Source organism: Drosophila albomicans, chromosome 2L (assembly GCF_009650485.2).
Source record: "Drosophila albomicans strain 15112-1751.03 chromosome 2L, ASM965048v2, whole genome shotgun sequence".
In the NCBI taxonomy this organism is placed as follows: domain Eukaryota; kingdom Metazoa; phylum Arthropoda; class Insecta; order Diptera; family Drosophilidae; genus Drosophila; species Drosophila albomicans.
In genome coordinates this window covers 26,014,649-26,033,342 of record NC_047628.2, presented here as the reverse complement: position 1 = coordinate 26,033,342, position 18,694 = coordinate 26,014,649, and the positions used below count along the sequence as shown (strand labels likewise).

The window sequence follows — 18,694 nt, the reverse complement described above, 5'->3', positions numbered from 1 at the left end:
TGCCTCGATTCCTGACAGCTCTATGAATGGAAACCGAAACTTAGGATCATCTAAAGAGAGATTTGTTAGGTGTACTTACTTCCTCACTGCCATACACAACGACGACTGAGAGAAGGAGTCCAAATATTATTATATTCATTTTGATTCACACTATATTAAACAGTGATGTGTTTCAAACTAAATCTCTGTTGCCCAAATCAGAGTTTATATAACCAAAATATATTACATAACTGAAAGCATATGACGAACTTTGATAATTGCGATGTATTTGATCTTGAGGTCATTCAAATTGGGACAAGGACAGAGATAAGTTGTTGACTTTTACTTTCACTAATCTAAGCATATAATATATTGAATTCTGAATGCGTTATCAGAGCAGCGTCTGGCAGACTTTGCGTTCAGGCTTTTACTATCACAATTTCTAATGATAGAGTACTGAGTTCAATTTTGAAATTTTTCCTAAAAGAATCACTTTATTACGATTTCATTAAGTACGCTCACAAAAGCACTGCCATAAGAAGCGCAAATAAAATAAAATACATTTTAGTAAAACAAATTTGTCTGAAAAAACTGTTGCTAACATATAATCGAATAAGCAATTCGTAAATGACCCTCACTCAATTATACAAATGTGTAGTAGAATAATACTATATTGAATAATATTAATTTCTGAATTCACAAATAAACAATTGATTTGTTGAACATGGGGTATCATTCATTAGGTGCCCTAACTCCGAATACAATTCAACGCAATGCTCGTCACCACCGTTATTGTTTGGTTCCGGTGACTTAAAATTAGAATACGTCGGCTTTTTGCCTGTTGCTACTGAAATAAATGTTCCCTCCTCATCTAAATCATAAATGCCAATCCAATAATCTTTTCCAGCTTGTAGTTTCTGCTTGATTGCGTTAAACTCATCCTGATTTTCGAAACTAATTAAATGTCCATCCATTGCCAGACATTTGTTAACTGCTTCAAACCAATTAAGTTCTTCAGATTCTTCAATATAATAATACTTCGATCCAATCTGCTGATAAGGTGCTCCAGGTATTTGCTTCTTAACTTCCACCACTTTATAAAGATGTTGCAACTGTTGCTCGACTTGTTTAACCTGTGATTTGATTTGTTGCATATTTTGTTCACTTCCAGTGCTCAAATCTCTCAATTTCTGTTCAATCTCTTTATCCAGCGAAGCAAATTTCTCCTCCATCAGCTTATTCGTGCTCTCGAGCTGCGACAAACATTTCGTTTGATGTTTAAAATCATTCACTTGGTTCTGTAGATTTCTCGTAACGTTTAGCACAGGGTTTATAATATTCGAGCAGTAATTGACACAGTTCGTATCTTGCTGCTTCGACTCCTGAAGATTCTATAGATGGAAATTGACTTTGAGATCATATTAACGATCATTAATCGAATTAGACTTACATCTTCACTGCCGTATACCACAAGGACTAAGGCAAGAAGACAAACAAATAATGTGTTCATTTTGATTCGCACAAAGTTAAATATCGAACTGAAGTTATTGAACCCGTAAGTAGAGCTTATATATCCAAAAAATATGTACTATATATATACATATGTACTATATATCAACACATTTCTTAGAATGCTGTTTGATATCAAATTTCTGGGTACACAATTTTTTGTTATTCAGATGAAATTTGTAAGCTTTTTCCCAATTCAATTAAAAAATAATAAAATTTCTTTTCAGATGATTTATAACAATGCTGAAATTTCCAATTGCGTCAAATATAAGTACATTTCCAAAATATAGCCTCAATAAACTGGGAAATTTTTTGCATACTCTTTCGCATTTTTATCAGAATAAAACATTAGAGAAAGCTACAGTCGAGTGTGCTCGACGTTGAGATACCCGCTACCGATTGTTAGTAAAAGCAAAACTGTGTTGTATTTATCACCAAAAATACTAGAAAAAAATGCTCAACATACCAGATTATCGATAGTGATTGATAGTTTCCATAAACTATCGACTATCGACGATAGCAAGGAAAATCTATCGTCGATAGTTGTCGATAGTGCAGTAAAAGAAAATAATTTAATTAGTTATTAAAAAAATTCCATATTCGTTTAAAGTATGAGAGTATGAAATTGGTTGTCCAATCCATATCTAAAAATAATAAATTATTATTATTCAAACAATTTGATTTTTTATTTTTTAGGTCTACCATAACTGCTATTTATATATTTATTTCAACCAATAAATTTGTACGCCAATTTGAAATGATTTGTCCTGTTTTGTTGAAGACCCTCTCCGATTCTACGGAGGATACGGGCTTCCATGAAATTTGAAAAAATATTGACCACTATCGACAATGCGCGCCGCTATCGAGAGCGTGTCGATAGTGGCCAATCATCGATAGTGTCGATATTGCCATCGATAGGTTTCCACCTCTACTATGAATATGTTGTTGTTCTAATCCCAAAATAATAGTCTCTGAGACTTAGATGTTCATACAGACGGACATGGCTAGATTGTCTTGGCTGTTGACGCTGATCAAGAATATTTATACTTTATAGGGTCGGATACCTTCTTCTATCTGTTGCATACATTTCCTGCCGGCACAAAGTTATAATACCCTAAAACCAGAATTCATATACCCAAAATATATTACACTGAAGAAAAGAACAGTTTCTAAAATGAAGAACATTCGACTTAAAATTTGAGTTCTTAAAATTAGACCACTTTAACAACAAATTCTTAGCACTAAGAACATTAATATACAACATTTTTTTGTGGGTTGTATCAAATGTTCTTGAAATCAAGATGTATTTTCTAACTTTATGATTTTCATTTTCTTAATGCACTTTTTGGATCAAAATTCGTAGTACTAAGATCAAAATCTTAATTTTCGAACTTTTTTTCAGTGTATAGGTACATAATTGAAAGTGTATAGCAAACTGTGATGAGTGTGATGTATTTGATCTTGAGGACAGAAATGAGTCGTTGCCCTCTACTTAAGAAGAAGCATATAATGTATTGAATTCAGAATGTGTTATCAGAACAACGACGACAGTCTTTATTTTCGGATTTTTACTATAAGAATTTCAAATAATAAATCAATTTTGAAATTTTTGCGAAAATATAATAATATACATTTTAGTAAACAACATTTGTCTAAAAAAAAAACTGTTGCTAGAATCAAATAAGCAATTCTTTATTTCTAAATTCGCAAATAAACAATTGTTTTTTGGTACATGTATCATCATTCATTTTGTATTCATGAATCGAATTCAATTCACCGCAATCTTCATTATTATTGAGATCGCTTGGTTCACCTGATTTCCAATTGAAATATGTCGGTTTTTTGCCAGTTGCTACTGAAATAAATTCTCTCTCGTTAGCTAAGTCGTTAATGTCAATCCAATAATCTTTTCTAGCCTGCAATTTGGCTTTGATAGCGTTGAATTCATCCAGATTTTTGATACTAACCAAATGTCCATTTATTGCCAGACATTTGTTGACTGCACCAAACCAATTGACTTCTTCTGATTCTTCAATATAGTAATATTTTGAACCAATCTTCTGATAAGACGCTATTGATTTTTTAGCTTCCTCGATTTTAGTAAGATGTTCCATTTGATACTCGATTTGTTTAACCTGTGATTCGATTTGTTGCATAATTTGTTCACTTCCAGTGCTCAAGTCGCTTATTTTCTGTTCAATCTTTTTATCCAGCGAAGCAAATTTCTCCTCCATCAGCTTATTCGTGTTCTCGAACTGCGACAAACATTTCGTTTGATGTTTAAAATCATTCACTTCCTTCTGTAGATTCCTCGTAACATTCAGCACGGGTTTTACAATATTCGAGCAGTAATTTACACAGCTCGTATTTTGTTGCTTCGACTCCTGAAGATTCTACAGATGGAAATTGACTTTGAGATCATCCTAACGATAATTAATCGAATTAGACTTACATCTTCACTGCCGTATACCACAAAGACTGAGGCAAGGAGAAAAACAAATAATGGGTTCATTTTGACTCGAATAAATTTAAATATCGAACTGAAGTTATTGGACCCATAACCAGAGTTTATATACCCAGAAAATATGTACTATATACATATATCAACGCATTTCTTAGAAGGCTATTTGAAAGCTTTTTCCCAATTCAATTAAAAAATATTAAAATTTCTTTTCAGATGATTTATAACAATGCTGAAATTTCCAATTGCGTCAAATATAAGTACATTTCCAAAATATAGCCTCATTAAACTGGGGAATTTTTTACATACTTTTTCGCATTTTTATCAGAATAAAACATTAGAGAAAGCTACAGTCGAGTGTGCTCGACTTTGAGATACCCACAACCGATTGTTAGTAAAAGCAAAACAGTGTGGTATTTATCGGTAAAAATACTAAAAATATGCCAAAGTCTATATTTCGTATATTGATATAGTATCATGCTCAAAATATACCATTGAGTGCATAATATACCAGATTATCAGTTAAAGCAGGTCAAATTTTATAGTCTCTGAGATATAGTGCTTCAGACGGACAGAAAGACACAGACAGACGGACTATATATAGAATATATATGTACTTTACGTGGACGGAGATGCCTCCTTCTACCTGTTACATACATTTCCTGCCGGCACAAAGTTATAATACCCTTCTACCCTATGGGTAGCGGGTATAAAAAGAGCGCCATCATTGCGTACTTAGATTTCAGTAATCTGCATAGCGACAGCGCTTTTGTTTTCCAATCTATTTCCGTGTTTTGTTAAGCGTGTTTGAAACTTTCCAAGACATATTTTAAATACGAATATTTGTTAGTAGATTACTCATTTGAACAATAACACATCATCATGCTCTTATATAGAATATATGTACATTTATTAAATTAAGGTTTCCACTATCGCAGAGAATTCGCCCACTTAAGTATATTTTAATATTGCAATGATCGAAATGAGTTTTATTTATTTGGAATTCTTTAAAGTCGCGATGATTCTTCTTATTAACATTACATATGACATATCTATTACATATATATTACAAATATAACTCGTTAGAGAACTATGCAAGCTAGTTTCTATGTTCCCAAATAAATATTTGTTTTTTATCACATTTATCATCATTCATTTTTTTAGATGTTCCATGTAGTTCGATGCAATTCTCAATTGTTGAATTGATTGGTTGATTTGGTAACCAATTAAAATAGGTTCCTTTCCGACCCGTGGCAATTGAAAAGTATTCTCCTTTATTTTCCAAGTTGTTAATGTCAATCCAAAAATCTTTTTCAGCTTGCAGTTCCTCCTTGAGATTCATCGAGATTTTTGATACTAACCAAATGTCGCCCTATAGCCTGACATCTGTTAACTGCTTCATACCAATTGACATTCGCATATGGCGAAACTTTGATAATTGCGATGTATTTGATTTTGAGGTCATTAAAATTGGGTCAAGAGCAGAGATAAGTCATTGACTTTTACTTTCATTAATCTAAGCATATAAAATATTGAATTCTAAATGCGTTATTAGAGCAGCGTCTGTCAGACATTGCATTTTAATAATAGAGTACAGAATTTCAAAAAGAATCACTTTATTACAATTATTATTATTATTATTATTACAATTTAGTAAACAAAATTTGTCTGAAAAAAAACTTTTGCTAACATATAATCGAATAAGCAATTCTTAAATGATCGATTCAATTATACATATGTGTAGTAGAATAATAATATATTTAATAATATTAATTTCTAAATTCGCAAATAAACATTTGTTTTTTGGTACAAGTATCATCTATCATTTTGAATCTATCATTGAAGTGCAATTCACCGCAATGTTCATTACCATCGACATTGTTTGGGTCACCTGACTGCCACATTAAATAGTTTGCTCTGCGACCTGTAGAAATGGAAGTAAATTCATCCTGTTTAGCTAAATCGTTAATGCCAATCCAATAATCTTTATTAGTCTGCAATTTATCCGTGATTTCATAGAATTCATCCGAATTTTCGAAACTAACTAAATGTCCACCTATTGCCCGACATTTGTTGACTGCCCCAAACCAATTGACTTCTTCAGATTCTTCAATATAATAATACTTCGATCCAATCTGCTGATAAGGTGGTCCAGGTATTTGCTTCTTAACTTCATCTGTTTTATGAAGATGTTCCATTTGCTGCTCTATTTGTTTACCCTGTAATTTAATTTGCTGCATAATTTCTTCAGTTGCAGTGCTCAAGTCTCTCAATTTCTGTTCAATCTTTTTGTCCTGCGAAGCAAATTTATCCTCCATCAGCTTATTCGTGTTCTCGAACTGCGACAAACATTTCGTTTCATTTAGCACGGGTTTTACAATATTCGAGCAGTAATTGACACAGCTCGTATTTTGTTGCTTCGACTCCTGAAGATTCTACAGATGGAAATTGACTTTGAGATCATCCTAACGATAATTAATCGAATTAGACTTACATCTTCACTGCCGTATACCACAAAGACTGAGGCAAGGAGACAAACAAATAATGTGTTCATTTTGACACGAATAAATTTAAATATCGAACTGAAGTTATTGGACCCGTAAGCAGAGTTTATATACCCAGACAATATGTACTATATACAGAAGGCTGTATGATGTGAAATTCCTGGTGAAATAATTTTTTGTTGTTCAGAAGAAATTTGAAAGCTTTTTCCCAATTCAATTAAAAAATATTAAAATTTCTTTTCAGATGAATTATAACAATGCTCGAATTTCCAATTGCGTCAAATAAAAGTACATTTCTAAAATATAGTCTTAATAAACTGGGAAATTTTTTACAGAGCAAAACAAAACGACCTTATCAGAACAAACCATATAAGAAAGCTACATCGAGTGTGCTTGATTGTGAAATACCGGCTACCCAACAAAAAAACAAAACAATACGGTACTTATTTTAAATATACTGCAAAAATACAAAAAATACCAAAATGTTTATTTGGTACATTGGAATAGTACTTCATTCAAAATATACCAGTGCAAAATATACCAGATAGTCAGCCAAAGCAACTAAGACCTCTAGTAAATGCTATCGAAAACAATTATATCTCTATCTCTTAAAGTCTTTAAGATCTAGGTATTCATACGGTCAGACAGACGAGCATGGCTATATGAAGAATATATATACTGTATAGGATCGGAGGTAGCTCCTTCTGCGTGTTATATACATTTCCTGCAGGCACAAAGTTACATACCCTTCTACCCTATAGGCAGAGGGTATAATTATTAAAATACACCTCTGATTTCTTATCCGATGAGTTATAACAAAAGAATTTAATGCTGAAATCTAAAATTGGGTCAATTGCTAGGCTTTTGTGCATCTTGTTAATTCACATTTGAGACTAATATTTGAAAGGCTTAAAGTAAAAGTCAAAGTAAAAGTAAAAGTAAAAGTAAAAGTAAAAGTAAAAGTAAAAGTAAAAGTAAAAGTAAAAGTAAAAGTAAAAGTAAAAGTAAAAGTAAAAGTAAAAGTAAAAGTAAAAGTAAAAGTAAAAGTAAAAGTAAAAGTAAAAGTAAAAGTAAAAGTAAAAGTAAAAGTAAAAGTAAAAGTAAAAGTAAAAGTAAAAGTAAAAGTAAAAGTAAAAGTAAAAGTAAAAGTAAAAGTAAAAGTAAAAGTAAAAGTAAAAGTAAAAGTAAAAGTAAAAGTAAAAGTAAAAGTAAAAGTAAAAGTAAAAGTAAAAGTAAAAGTAAAAGTAAAAGTAAAAGTAAAAGTAAAAGTAAAAGTAAAAGTAAAAGTAAAAGTAAAAGTAAAAGTAAAAGTAAAAGTAAAAGTAAAAGTAAAAGTAAAAGTAAAAGTAAAAGTAAAAGTAAAAGTAAAAGTAAAAGTAAAAGTAAAAGTAAAAGTAAAAGTAAAAGTAAAAAAGTAAAAGTAAAAGTAAAAGTAAAAGTAAAATATTATGATTCGCACAGATGTGTTGTAAAAATCATTTAACTCAAGTTGCGACAATTAAACATTCATTCTTCTAATCATCATATATTTTGAGATAAATACTATTTTACACCTTTTCATTTAAGAAAGTTCATCTGAGTGCCAATAATTAGTTTTTATAAATACTACAATATAGCCTCAATCTAATATGTCAATTTGTTAATACATATGTCGCGTTTAAATAGACTGTGTTTGCATAGTTTAAAACAATAAAAGTATATAGTATATTGGTATAACAGGTGCTCTCAAATAAATTACCTACCCTATATTATATCCATTTTGATTCGTACTAAATCTTTGATTAATAATAATCCAAAAATTATAATCAAACATAATTTAGTCTTCACATCATTTTCAGAAGTAATAACATTTGGCAAATTGCATTATGGAATAATATTTATTTCTAATTATATATTTTTTTCTGACGCTATCGTAAAAAATAAACAATCTTTACTACAGATTTTGACTTCATTGTCTTATCAGCACATATTTATAGTTTTGGTCAATAAGAAGCAAAAGTGATTTATTTATTTCGAATAAGACGACAACAGCTAAACTGATAGTTTATTAAAAATTCATAAGTGTTGATATCAATTTAGTTTAATGTTCACAAATAAACAACTTCTTCTTTTCACATATAGCATCATTAATTAGGTGATTTCCATCATAGAACCATAATTCACCGCAATGCTCTAAAACTCCGTTAGGTTTACCGTTGTTTGGTTCATCAAAATACCAATTCACATACGTCGGCTTTTGGCCAGTTGCTACTGAAATAAATTTTCCCTCCTCAGCTAAATCGTTAATGTCAATCCAATAATGGTTGTCTGACTACAGTTTCTGCTTGATTGCGTTAAATTCATCTAGGTTTTCGAAATTAACTATATGTCCATTCATTGCCAGACATTTGTTGAGTGCAGCAAACGAATTGACTTCTTCTGATTCTTCAATATAATAATATTTTCAACCTATCTTATATGGCCATCCAGGTATTGTCTTTTTTATGAATATATTCCAACTGTTGCTCGACTTGTTTACCCTGAAATTTCATTTGTTGCAAAATTGTTTCAAATGCAATATCCAAGTCTTTAAATTTCTGTTCGGAATTCTTTTCTTGGGAATCGAATTTTTTCTCCGACAAGCATTTCTCTTCAGGTTTACAATCAGTCAATTGTCTCTATAACGCCTTAGTAAGATCTAATACAGTCTTCAAAACTTTATGGCAATATGTCCTACAGTTTGACTCAAGTTGCCTCGATTCCTGACAAATCTATGAATGGAAACCGAAACTAAAGATCATCTAAAGATGGATTTATTAAGAGTACATACTTCCTCACTGCCATACACAACGAGGATTTAGAGAAGAAGTCCAAATATTATTATATTCATTTTGATTCACATTATATTAAACAGTAATGTGCTTCGAACTAAATCTCTGTTGCCCAAATCAGAGTTTATATAGCCAAAATATATTACATAACTGAAAGCATTTTTCCAACTTTGATTGTATTTTGTGTTGTATTTGATCTTGAGGTCATTAAAATTGGGACAAGGACAGAGATAAGTAGTTGACTTTTATTTTCATGAATCTAAGCATAAGTCGAAGAATTACTGATCTAGATATGTTTAGTTTAAAAGTTAACGGAATGTATGTTAGGTAACATTCTGTTAAATGGACAGAGCATCATTTGATACAAGCTCAACTGAGCATGGCATGATGATGAAATACTTAGTTGTGGTGAAATAGAAGAATTGGCGAAGAGAGACAGATGGCTTGCGAGTCAGTCTGCTTCGAGTTACGAGACGGAGAACATTGCAAGCGACTTGCTGTACGAAGTGCCATAAAAAAAGAGATCATGAAAAGCCAATCACTCCAGTGCCTAATTCTTATTCTCCGACACATTATTATTCTTGAATTCTGAATGCGTTATCAGAGCAGCGTCTGACAGCCTTTTTTTACTATCAGAATTTCTAATAATAGAGTACTGCATTCAATGTTGAAATTTTCCTAAAACAATTACTTTATTACGATTTCATTAACTACGCTCACAAAAGCACTGTCATAAGAAGCAAAAAGAAAAGAAAATACATTTTAGGAAACAAAATTTGTCTGAAAAAAAAACTGTTGCTACAATTGAATAAGCAGTTCTTTAATATCCCTTTCAATTATACAGATGTGTAGAAGAATAAAAATATATTTAATAATATTCATTTCCAAATTCGCAAATAAACAATTGTTTTTTGGTACATGTATCATCATTCATTGTGTATTCATGAATCGAATTCAATTCACCGCAATCTTCATCACCACCGTTATTGTTTGGTTCCTCTAGTTTCCAATTGAAATACGTCGGCTCTTTGCCAGTTGCAACTGAAATAAAATTTCTCTCCTCAGCTAAATCATAAATGTCAATCCAATAATCTTTTCCAGCTTGTAGTTTCTGCTTGATTGCATTGAATTCATCCAGATTTTCGATACTAATTAAATGTCCACCTAGGATAAGACATTTGTTGACTGCCCCAAACCAATTGACTTCTTCAGATTCTTCAATATAATAATACTTCGATCCAATCTGCTGATAAGGTGGTCCAGGTATTTGCTTCTTAGCTTCCTCCGTTTTACGAAGATGTTCCATTTGCTGCTCTATTTGTTTACCCTGTAATTTTATTTGCTGCATAATTTGTTCACTTGCAGTGCTCAAGTCTCTCAATTTCTGTTCAATCTTTTTGTCCTGCAAAGCAAATTTATCCTCCATCAGCTTATTCGTGTTCTCGAACTGCGACAAATATTTCGTTTCATTTAGCACGGGTTTTACAATATTTGAGCAGTAATTGACACAGCTCGTATTTTGTTGCTTCGGCTCCTGAAGATTCTATATATGGAAATTGACTTTGAGATCATCCTAACGATAATTAATCGAATTAACATAGACTTACATCTTCACTGCCGTATACCACAAAGACTGAGGCAAGGAGAAAAACAAATAATGTGTTCATTTCGATTCCAATAAATTTAAATATCGAACTGAAGTTATTGGACCTATAACCAGAGTTTATATACCCAGAAAATATGTACTATATACATATATCAACGCATTTCTTAGAAGGCTGTTTGTAAGCTTTTTCCCAATTCAATAAAAAAATATTAAAATTTCTTTTCAGATGATATATAACAATGCTGGAATTTCCAATTGCGTTAAATAGAAGTACATTTCTAAAATATAGTCTCAATAAACTGGGAAATTTTGTACAGAACAAAACAAAACGACCTTATCAGAACAAACCATATAAGAAAGCTACATCGAGTGTGCTTGATTGTGAAATACCGGCTACCCAACAAAAAAACAAAACAATACGGTACTTATTTTAAATATACTGCAAAAATACAAAAAATACCAAAATGTTTATTTGGTACATTGGAATAGTACTTCATTCAAAATATACCAGTGCAAAATATACCAGATAGTCAGCCAAAGCAACTAAGACCTCTAGTAAATGCTATCGAAAACAATTATATCTCTATCTCTTAAAGTCTTTAAGATCTAGGTATTCATACGGTCAGACAGACGAGCATGGCTATATGAAGAATATATATACTGTATAGGATCGGAGGTAGCTCCTTCTGCGTGTTATATACATTTCCTGCAGGCACAAAGTTACATACCCTTCTACCCTATAGGCAGAGGGTATAATTATTAAAATACACCTCTGATTTCTTATCCGATGAGTTATAACAAAAGAATTTAATGCTGAAATCTAAAATTGGGTCAATTGCTAGGCTTTTGTGCATCTTGTTAATTCACATTTGAGACTAATATTTGAAAGGCTTAAAGTAAAAGTCAAAGTAAAAGTAAAAGTAAAAGTAAAAGTAAAAGTAAAAGTAAAAGTAAAAGTAAAAGTAAAAGTAAAAGTAAAAGTAAAAGTAAAAGTAAAAGTAAAAGTAAAAGTAAAAGTAAAAGTAAAAGTAAAAGTAAAAGTAAAAGTAAAAGTAAAAGTAAAAGTAAAAGTAAAAGTAAAAGTAAAAGTAAAAGTAAAAGTAAAAGTAAAAGTAAAAGTAAAAGTAAAAGTAAAAGTAAAAGTAAAAGTAAAAGTAAAAGTAAAAGTAAAAGTAAAAGTAAAAGTAAAAGTAAAAGTAAAAGTAAAAGTAAAAGTAAAAGTAAAAGTAAAAGTAAAAGTAAAAGTAAAAGTAAAAGTAAAAGTAAAAGTAAAAGTAAAAGTAAAAGTAAAAGTAAAAGTAAAAGTAAAAGTAAAAGTAAAAGTAAAAGTAAAAGTAAAAGTAAAAGTAAAAGTAAAATATTATGATTCGCACAGATGTGTTGTAAAAATCATTTAACTCAAGTTGCGACAATTAAACATTCATTCTTCTAATCATCATATATTTTGAGATAAATACTATTTTACACCTTTTCATTTAAGAAAGTTCATCTGAGTGCCAATAATTAGTTTTTATAAATACTACAATATAGCCTCAATCTAATATGTCAATTTGTTAATACATATGTCGCGTTTAAATAGACTGTGTTTGCATAGTTTAAAACAATAAAAGTATATAGTATATTGGTATAACAGGTGCTCTCAAATAAATTACCTACCCTATATTATATCCATTTTGATTCGTACTAAATCTTTGATTAATAATAATCCAAAAATTATAATCAAACATAATTTAGTCTTCACATCATTTTCAGAAGTAATAACATTTGGCAAATTGCATTATGGAATAATATTTATTTCTAATTATATATTTTTTTCTGACGCTATCGTAAAAAATAAACAATCTTTACTACAGATTTTGACTTCATTGTCTTATCAGCACATATTTATAGTTTTGGTCAATAAGAAGCAAAAGTGATTTATTTATTTCGAATAAGACGACAACAGCTAAACTGATAGTTTATTAAAAATTCATAAGTGTTGATATCAATTTAGTTTAATGTTCACAAATAAACAACTTCTTCTTTTCACATATAGCATCATTAATTAGGTGATTTCCATCATAGAACCATAATTCACCGCAATGCTCTAAAACTCCGTTAGGTTTACCGTTGTTTGGTTCATCAAAATACCAATTCACATACGTCGGCTTTTGGCCAGTTGCTACTGAAATAAATTTTCCCTCCTCAGCTAAATCGTTAATGTCAATCCAATAATGGTTGTCTGACTACAGTTTCTGCTTGATTGCGTTAAATTCATCTAGGTTTTCGAAATTAACTATATGTCCATTCATTGCCAGACATTTGTTGAGTGCAGCAAACGAATTGACTTCTTCTGATTCTTCAATATAATAATATTTTCAACCTATCTTATATGGCCATCCAGGTATTGTCTTTTTTATGAATATATTCCAACTGTTGCTCGACTTGTTTACCCTGAAATTTCATTTGTTGCAAAATTGTTTCAAATGCAATATCCAAGTCTTTAAATTTCTGTTCGGAATTCTTTTCTTGGGAATCGAATTTTTTCTCCGACAAGCATTTCTCTTCAGGTTTACAATCAGTCAATTGTCTCTATAACGCCTTAGTAAGATCTAATACAGTCTTCAAAACTTTATGGCAATATGTCCTACAGTTTGACTCAAGTTGCCTCGATTCCTGACAAATCTATGAATGGAAACCGAAACTAAAGATCATCTAAAGATGGATTTATTAAGAGTACATACTTCCTCACTGCCATACACAACGAGGATTTAGAGAAGAAGTCCAAATATTATTATATTCATTTTGATTCACATTATATTAAACAGTAATGTGCTTCGAACTAAATCTCTGTTGCCCAAATCAGAGTTTATATAGCCAAAATATATTACATAACTGAAAGCATTTTTCCAACTTTGATTGAATTGTGTTGTATTTGATCTTGAGGTCATTAAAATTGGGACAAGGACAGAGATAAGTAGTTGACTTTTATTTTCATGAATCTAAGCATAAGTCGAAGAATTACTGATCTAGATATGTTTAGTTTAAAAGTTAACGGAATGTATGTTAGGTAACATTCTGTTAAATGGACAGAGCATCATTTGATACAAGCTCAACTGAGCATGGCATGATGATGAAATACTTAGTTGTGGTGAAATAGAAGAATTGGCGAAGAGAGACAGATGGCTTGCGAGTCAGTCTGCTTCGAGTTACGAGACGGAGAACATTGCAAGCGACTTGCTGTACGAAGTGCCATAAAAAAAGAGATCATGAAAAGCCAATCACTCCAGTGCCTAATTCTTATTCTCCGACACATTATTATTCTTGAATTCTGAATGCGTTATCAGAGCAGCGTCTGACAGCCTTTTTTTACTATCAGAATTTCTAATAATAGAGTACTGCATTCAATGTTGAAATTTTCCTAAAACAATTACTTTATTACGATTTCATTAACTACGCTCACAAAAGCACTGTCATAAGAAGCAAAAAGAAAAGAAAATACATTTTAGGAAACAAAATTTGTCTGAAAAAAAAACTGTTGCTACAATTGAATAAGCAGTTCTTTAATATCCCTTTCAATTATACAGATGTGTAGAAGAATAAAAATATATTTAATAATATTCATTTCCAAATTCGCAAATAAACAATTGTTTTTTGGTACATGTATCATCATTCATTGTGTATTCATGAATCGAATTCAATTCACCGCAATCTTCATCACCACCGTTATTGTTTGGTTCCTCTAGTTTCCAATTGAAATACGTCGGCTCTTTGCCAGTTGCAACTGAAATAAAATTTCTCTCCTCAGCTAAATCATAAATGTCAATCCAATAATCTTTTCCAGCTTGTAGTTTCTGCTTGATTGCATTGAATTCATCCAGATTTTCGATACTAATTAAATGTCCACCTAGGATAAGACATTTGTTGACTGCCCCAAACCAATTGACTTCTTCAGATTCTTCAATATAATAATACTTCGATCCAATCTGCTGATAAGGTGGTCCAGGTATTTGCTTCTTAGCTTCCTCCGTTTTACGAAGATGTTCCATTTGCTGCTCTATTTGTTTACCCTGTAATTTTATTTGCTGCATAATTTGTTCACTTGCAGTGCTCAAGTCTCTCAATTTCTGTTCAATCTTTTTGTCCTGCAAAGCAAATTTATCCTCCATCAGCTTATTCGTGTTCTCGAACTGCGACAAATATTTCGTTTCATTTAGCACGGGTTTTACAATATTTGAGCAGTAATTGACACAGCTCGTATTTTGTTGCTTCGGCTCCTGAAGATTCTATATATGGAAATTGACTTTGAGATCATCCTAACGATAATTAATCGAATTAACATAGACTTACATCTTCACTGCCGTATACCACAAAGACTGAGGCAAGGAGAAAAACAAATAATGTGTTCATTTCGATTCCAATAAATTTAAATATCGAACTGAAGTTATTGGACCTATAACCAGAGTTTATATACCCAGAAAATATGTACTATATACATATATCAACGCATTTCTTAGAAGGCTGTTTGTAAGCTTTTTCCCAATTCAATAAAAAAATATTAAAATTTCTTTTCAGATGATTTATAACAATGCTGGAATTTCCAATTGCGTTAAATAGAAGTACATTTCTAAAATATAGTCTCAATAAACTGGGAAATTTTGTACAGAACAAAACAAAACGACCTTATCAGAACAAACCATATAAGAAAGCTACATCGAGTGTGCTTGATTGTGAAATACCGGCTACCCAACAAAAAAAAACAAAACAATGCGGTACTTATTTTAAATATACTGCAAAAATACAAAAAATACCGAATTGTTTATTTGGTATGTTGATATAGTACCACATTCAAAATATACCAATGAGTACAAAATATACCAGATTGTCAGCCAAACCAACTAAGACATCTAGTAAATGCTATCGAAAAACAATTATATCTCTATCTCTTATGGTCTCTAAGATACAGGTATTCATATCGTCAGACAGACGAGCATGGCTATATGAAGAATATATATACTGTATAGGATCGGAGGTAGCTCCTTCTGCGTGTTACATACATTTCCTGCAGGCACAAAGTTATAATAACCTTCCACCCTATGGGCAGAAGGTATAAATATTAAAATACACCTCTGATTTCTTATCCGATGAGTTGTAATAAAAGAATTTAATGCTGAAATTTAAAATTGGGTCAATTGCCAGGATTTTGTGCATCGATTTTCTTGTTAATTCACTTTTGAGACTAACATTTGTAAGACTTAAAGTAAGAGTATAAGTAAAATATTATGATTCGCACATATGTGTTGTAAAAATCATTTAACTCAAGTTGCGACAATTAAACATTCTAATTTCATTCTTCTAATCATCATATATTTTGAGATAAATACTATTTTACACTTTTCCTTTTAAGAAAGTTTATCTCAGTGCCAATAATTAGTTTTTATAAATACTACAATATAGCCTCAATCTAATATGTCTATTGGTTAATACATATGTCGCTTTTAAATATACTGTGTTTGCATAGTTTAAAACAATAAAAGTATATAGCCATATGTGTTTAAAGTGGCGTTATCAGAATAAACAAACAAGAAATCTACAGTCGAGTGAACCCGACTGAGAAAAAATACTAAAATATATATATTATATATATATATATATATATATATATTTCGTATAACAGATGCTCTCAAATAAATTATACCCTATGTTATATCCATTTCGATTCGTACTAAATCATTGATTAATAATAATCGAAAAATAATATAATCAAACATAATTTAGTCTTCACATCATTTTCAGAAGTAATAACATTTGGCAAATTGCATTATGTTAAAATATTTAATTCTAACTATATATTTGTTTCTGAAGCAATCGTAAAAAATAAACAATCTGTGCTACAGATTTTTGCATCTCTGTCTTATCAGCACATATTTATATTTTTCGGTCAATAAGAAGCAAAATGATTTATTTATTTCGAATAAGACGACAAGAGTTAAACTGATAGTTTATTAAAAATACATAATTAGTCATGTCATTTTAGTTCTATGCTCGCAAATAAACAACTTCGTGTTTTCACATATAGCATCGTTCATTAGGTGATTTCCATTAGAGAACCATAATTCACCGCAATGCTCTAAAATTCCGTTAGGTTTACCGTTGTTTGGTTCATTAATATGCCAATTCACATATGTCGGCTTTTTGCCTGTTGCAACTGAAATAAATTCTCCCTCCTTAGCCAAGTCGTTAATGTCAATCCAATAATTTTTTCCAGCTTGCAGTTTCTGCTTAATTGCATTGAATTCATCCTGATTTTCGATACTAATTAAATGTCCACCTATGATAAAACATTTGTTGACTGCAACAAACCAATTGAGCTCTTCAGATTTTTCAATATAATAATACTTTGATCCAATCTGCTGATAAGCTGGTCCAGGTATTGGCTTCTTAACTTCCTCCGCTTTATGAAGATGTTCCAACTGTTGCTCGATTTGTTTACCCTGTGATTTGATTTGTTGCAAAATTTGTTCACTTGCAGTGCTCAAGTCTCTAAATTTATGTTGGATCGTATTATCCTGCAAATCGAGTTTGGCCTCTAATAGTTTCTTCGTATTCTCCATCTCCAACAAAAATTTTTTTTCATGAGCAAAATCAGTTATTTGTCGCTCTAAAGTCTTCGTATGATCTAACATAGGCTTCATGGCTCTAAAGCAATAATTTCCACAGATTGACTCAAGTTGCCTCGATTCCTGACAGCTCTATGAATGGAAACCGAAACTTAGGATCATCTAAAGAGAGATTTATTAGGAGTACTTACTTCCTCACTGCCATACACAACGAGGACTGAGAGAAGGAGTCCAAATATTATTATATTCATTTTGATTCACACTATATTACACAGTGATGTGTTTCAAACTAAATCTCTGTTGCACAAATCAGAGTTTATATAGCCAAAATATATTACATAACTGAAAGCATATGACGAACTTTGATAATTGGGTTGTATTTGATCATGAGGTCATTAAAATTGGGTCAAGAGCAGAGATAAGTCATTGACTTTTACTTTCATTAATCTAAGCATATAATATATTGAATTTTAAATGCGTTATCAAGGCAGCGTCTTGCAGACTTTGCTTTCGGGCTTTTACTATCAGAATTTCTAATAATAGAGTACTGAATTAAATTTTGAAATTTTTCTAAAACAATCACTTTATTACGATTTCATTAAGTACGCTCACTAAAGCATTGAAGAAAGAAAGCATAAGAAGAAAAAGTAAATAAAATACATTTTAGTAAAACAAACAAATATATAAATATATATATTTAAAAATATGAATTTCTTAATTCGCAAATAAACAATTGTTTTTTTGTACTCGAATTCATAAATCGAATTCCATTCACCGCAATCTTCATCACCACCGTTATTGTTTGGTTCACTTAATTTCCAATTGAAATACTTCGGTTTTTTGCCAGTTGCTACTGAAATAAATTCTTCATCCTTAGCTAAGTCGTTATTGTCAATGCAATAATCTTTTATAGCCTGCAATTTGGCTTTGATTGCGTTGTATTCATCCAGATTTTTGATACTAACCAAATATCTATCCATTACTACGCATCTGTTAACTGCCCCAAACCAATTGGATTCTTCTGATTCTTCAATATAATAATATTTAGATCTTCTGATAAGACGCTATTGATCCATTTGCTGATCTATTTGTTTACCTGGTAATTTTATTTGTTCCATAATTTCTTCAGTTGCAGTGCTCAAGTCTCCCAATTTCTGTTCAATCTTTTTGTCCTGCGAAGCAAATTTCTTCCATCTTCCATCAGCTTATTCCTGTTCTCGAACTGC

The 18,694-nt window shown here is 30.9% G+C and overlaps 4 protein-coding genes across 4 annotated transcripts in view; 1 reads left to right on the top strand and 3 right to left on the bottom strand.

Annotated features, from left to right (window-relative positions):
• Window positions 1–18,694, top strand: part of LOC117565231 (protein teashirt) — a 199,603-nt gene that overhangs the window by 33,754 nt on the left and 147,155 nt on the right. The window lies entirely within an intron of this gene.
• On the bottom strand, window positions 851–4,000 carry LOC127565216 (uncharacterized). Its single transcript, XM_052002744.1, has 3 exons — window positions 3,941–4,000; window positions 982–1,370; window positions 851–920 (listed from the first exon to the last, which is right to left on the bottom strand). The coding sequence occupies exons 1-3, from the start codon at window positions 3,998–4,000 to the stop codon at window positions 851–853; spliced, it is 519 nt and encodes a 172-aa protein (XP_051858704.1).
• LOC117565200 (C-type lectin 37Da-like) lies at window positions 5,719–6,516 on the bottom strand. Its single transcript, XM_034244204.2, has 2 exons — window positions 6,444–6,516; window positions 5,719–6,384 (listed from the first exon to the last, which is right to left on the bottom strand). Exons 1-2 carry the CDS (start codon window positions 6,501–6,503, stop codon window positions 5,719–5,721), a joined length of 726 nt encoding a protein of 241 aa, XP_034100095.1. The 5' UTR covers window positions 6,504–6,516.
• LOC117565001 (uncharacterized) lies at window positions 7,204–17,757 on the bottom strand. Its single transcript, XM_052002743.1, has 3 exons — window positions 17,660–17,757; window positions 17,180–17,600; window positions 7,204–7,208 (listed from the first exon to the last, which is right to left on the bottom strand). The coding sequence occupies exons 1-3, from the start codon at window positions 17,717–17,719 to the stop codon at window positions 7,204–7,206; spliced, it is 486 nt and encodes a 161-aa protein (XP_051858703.1). The 5' UTR covers window positions 17,720–17,757.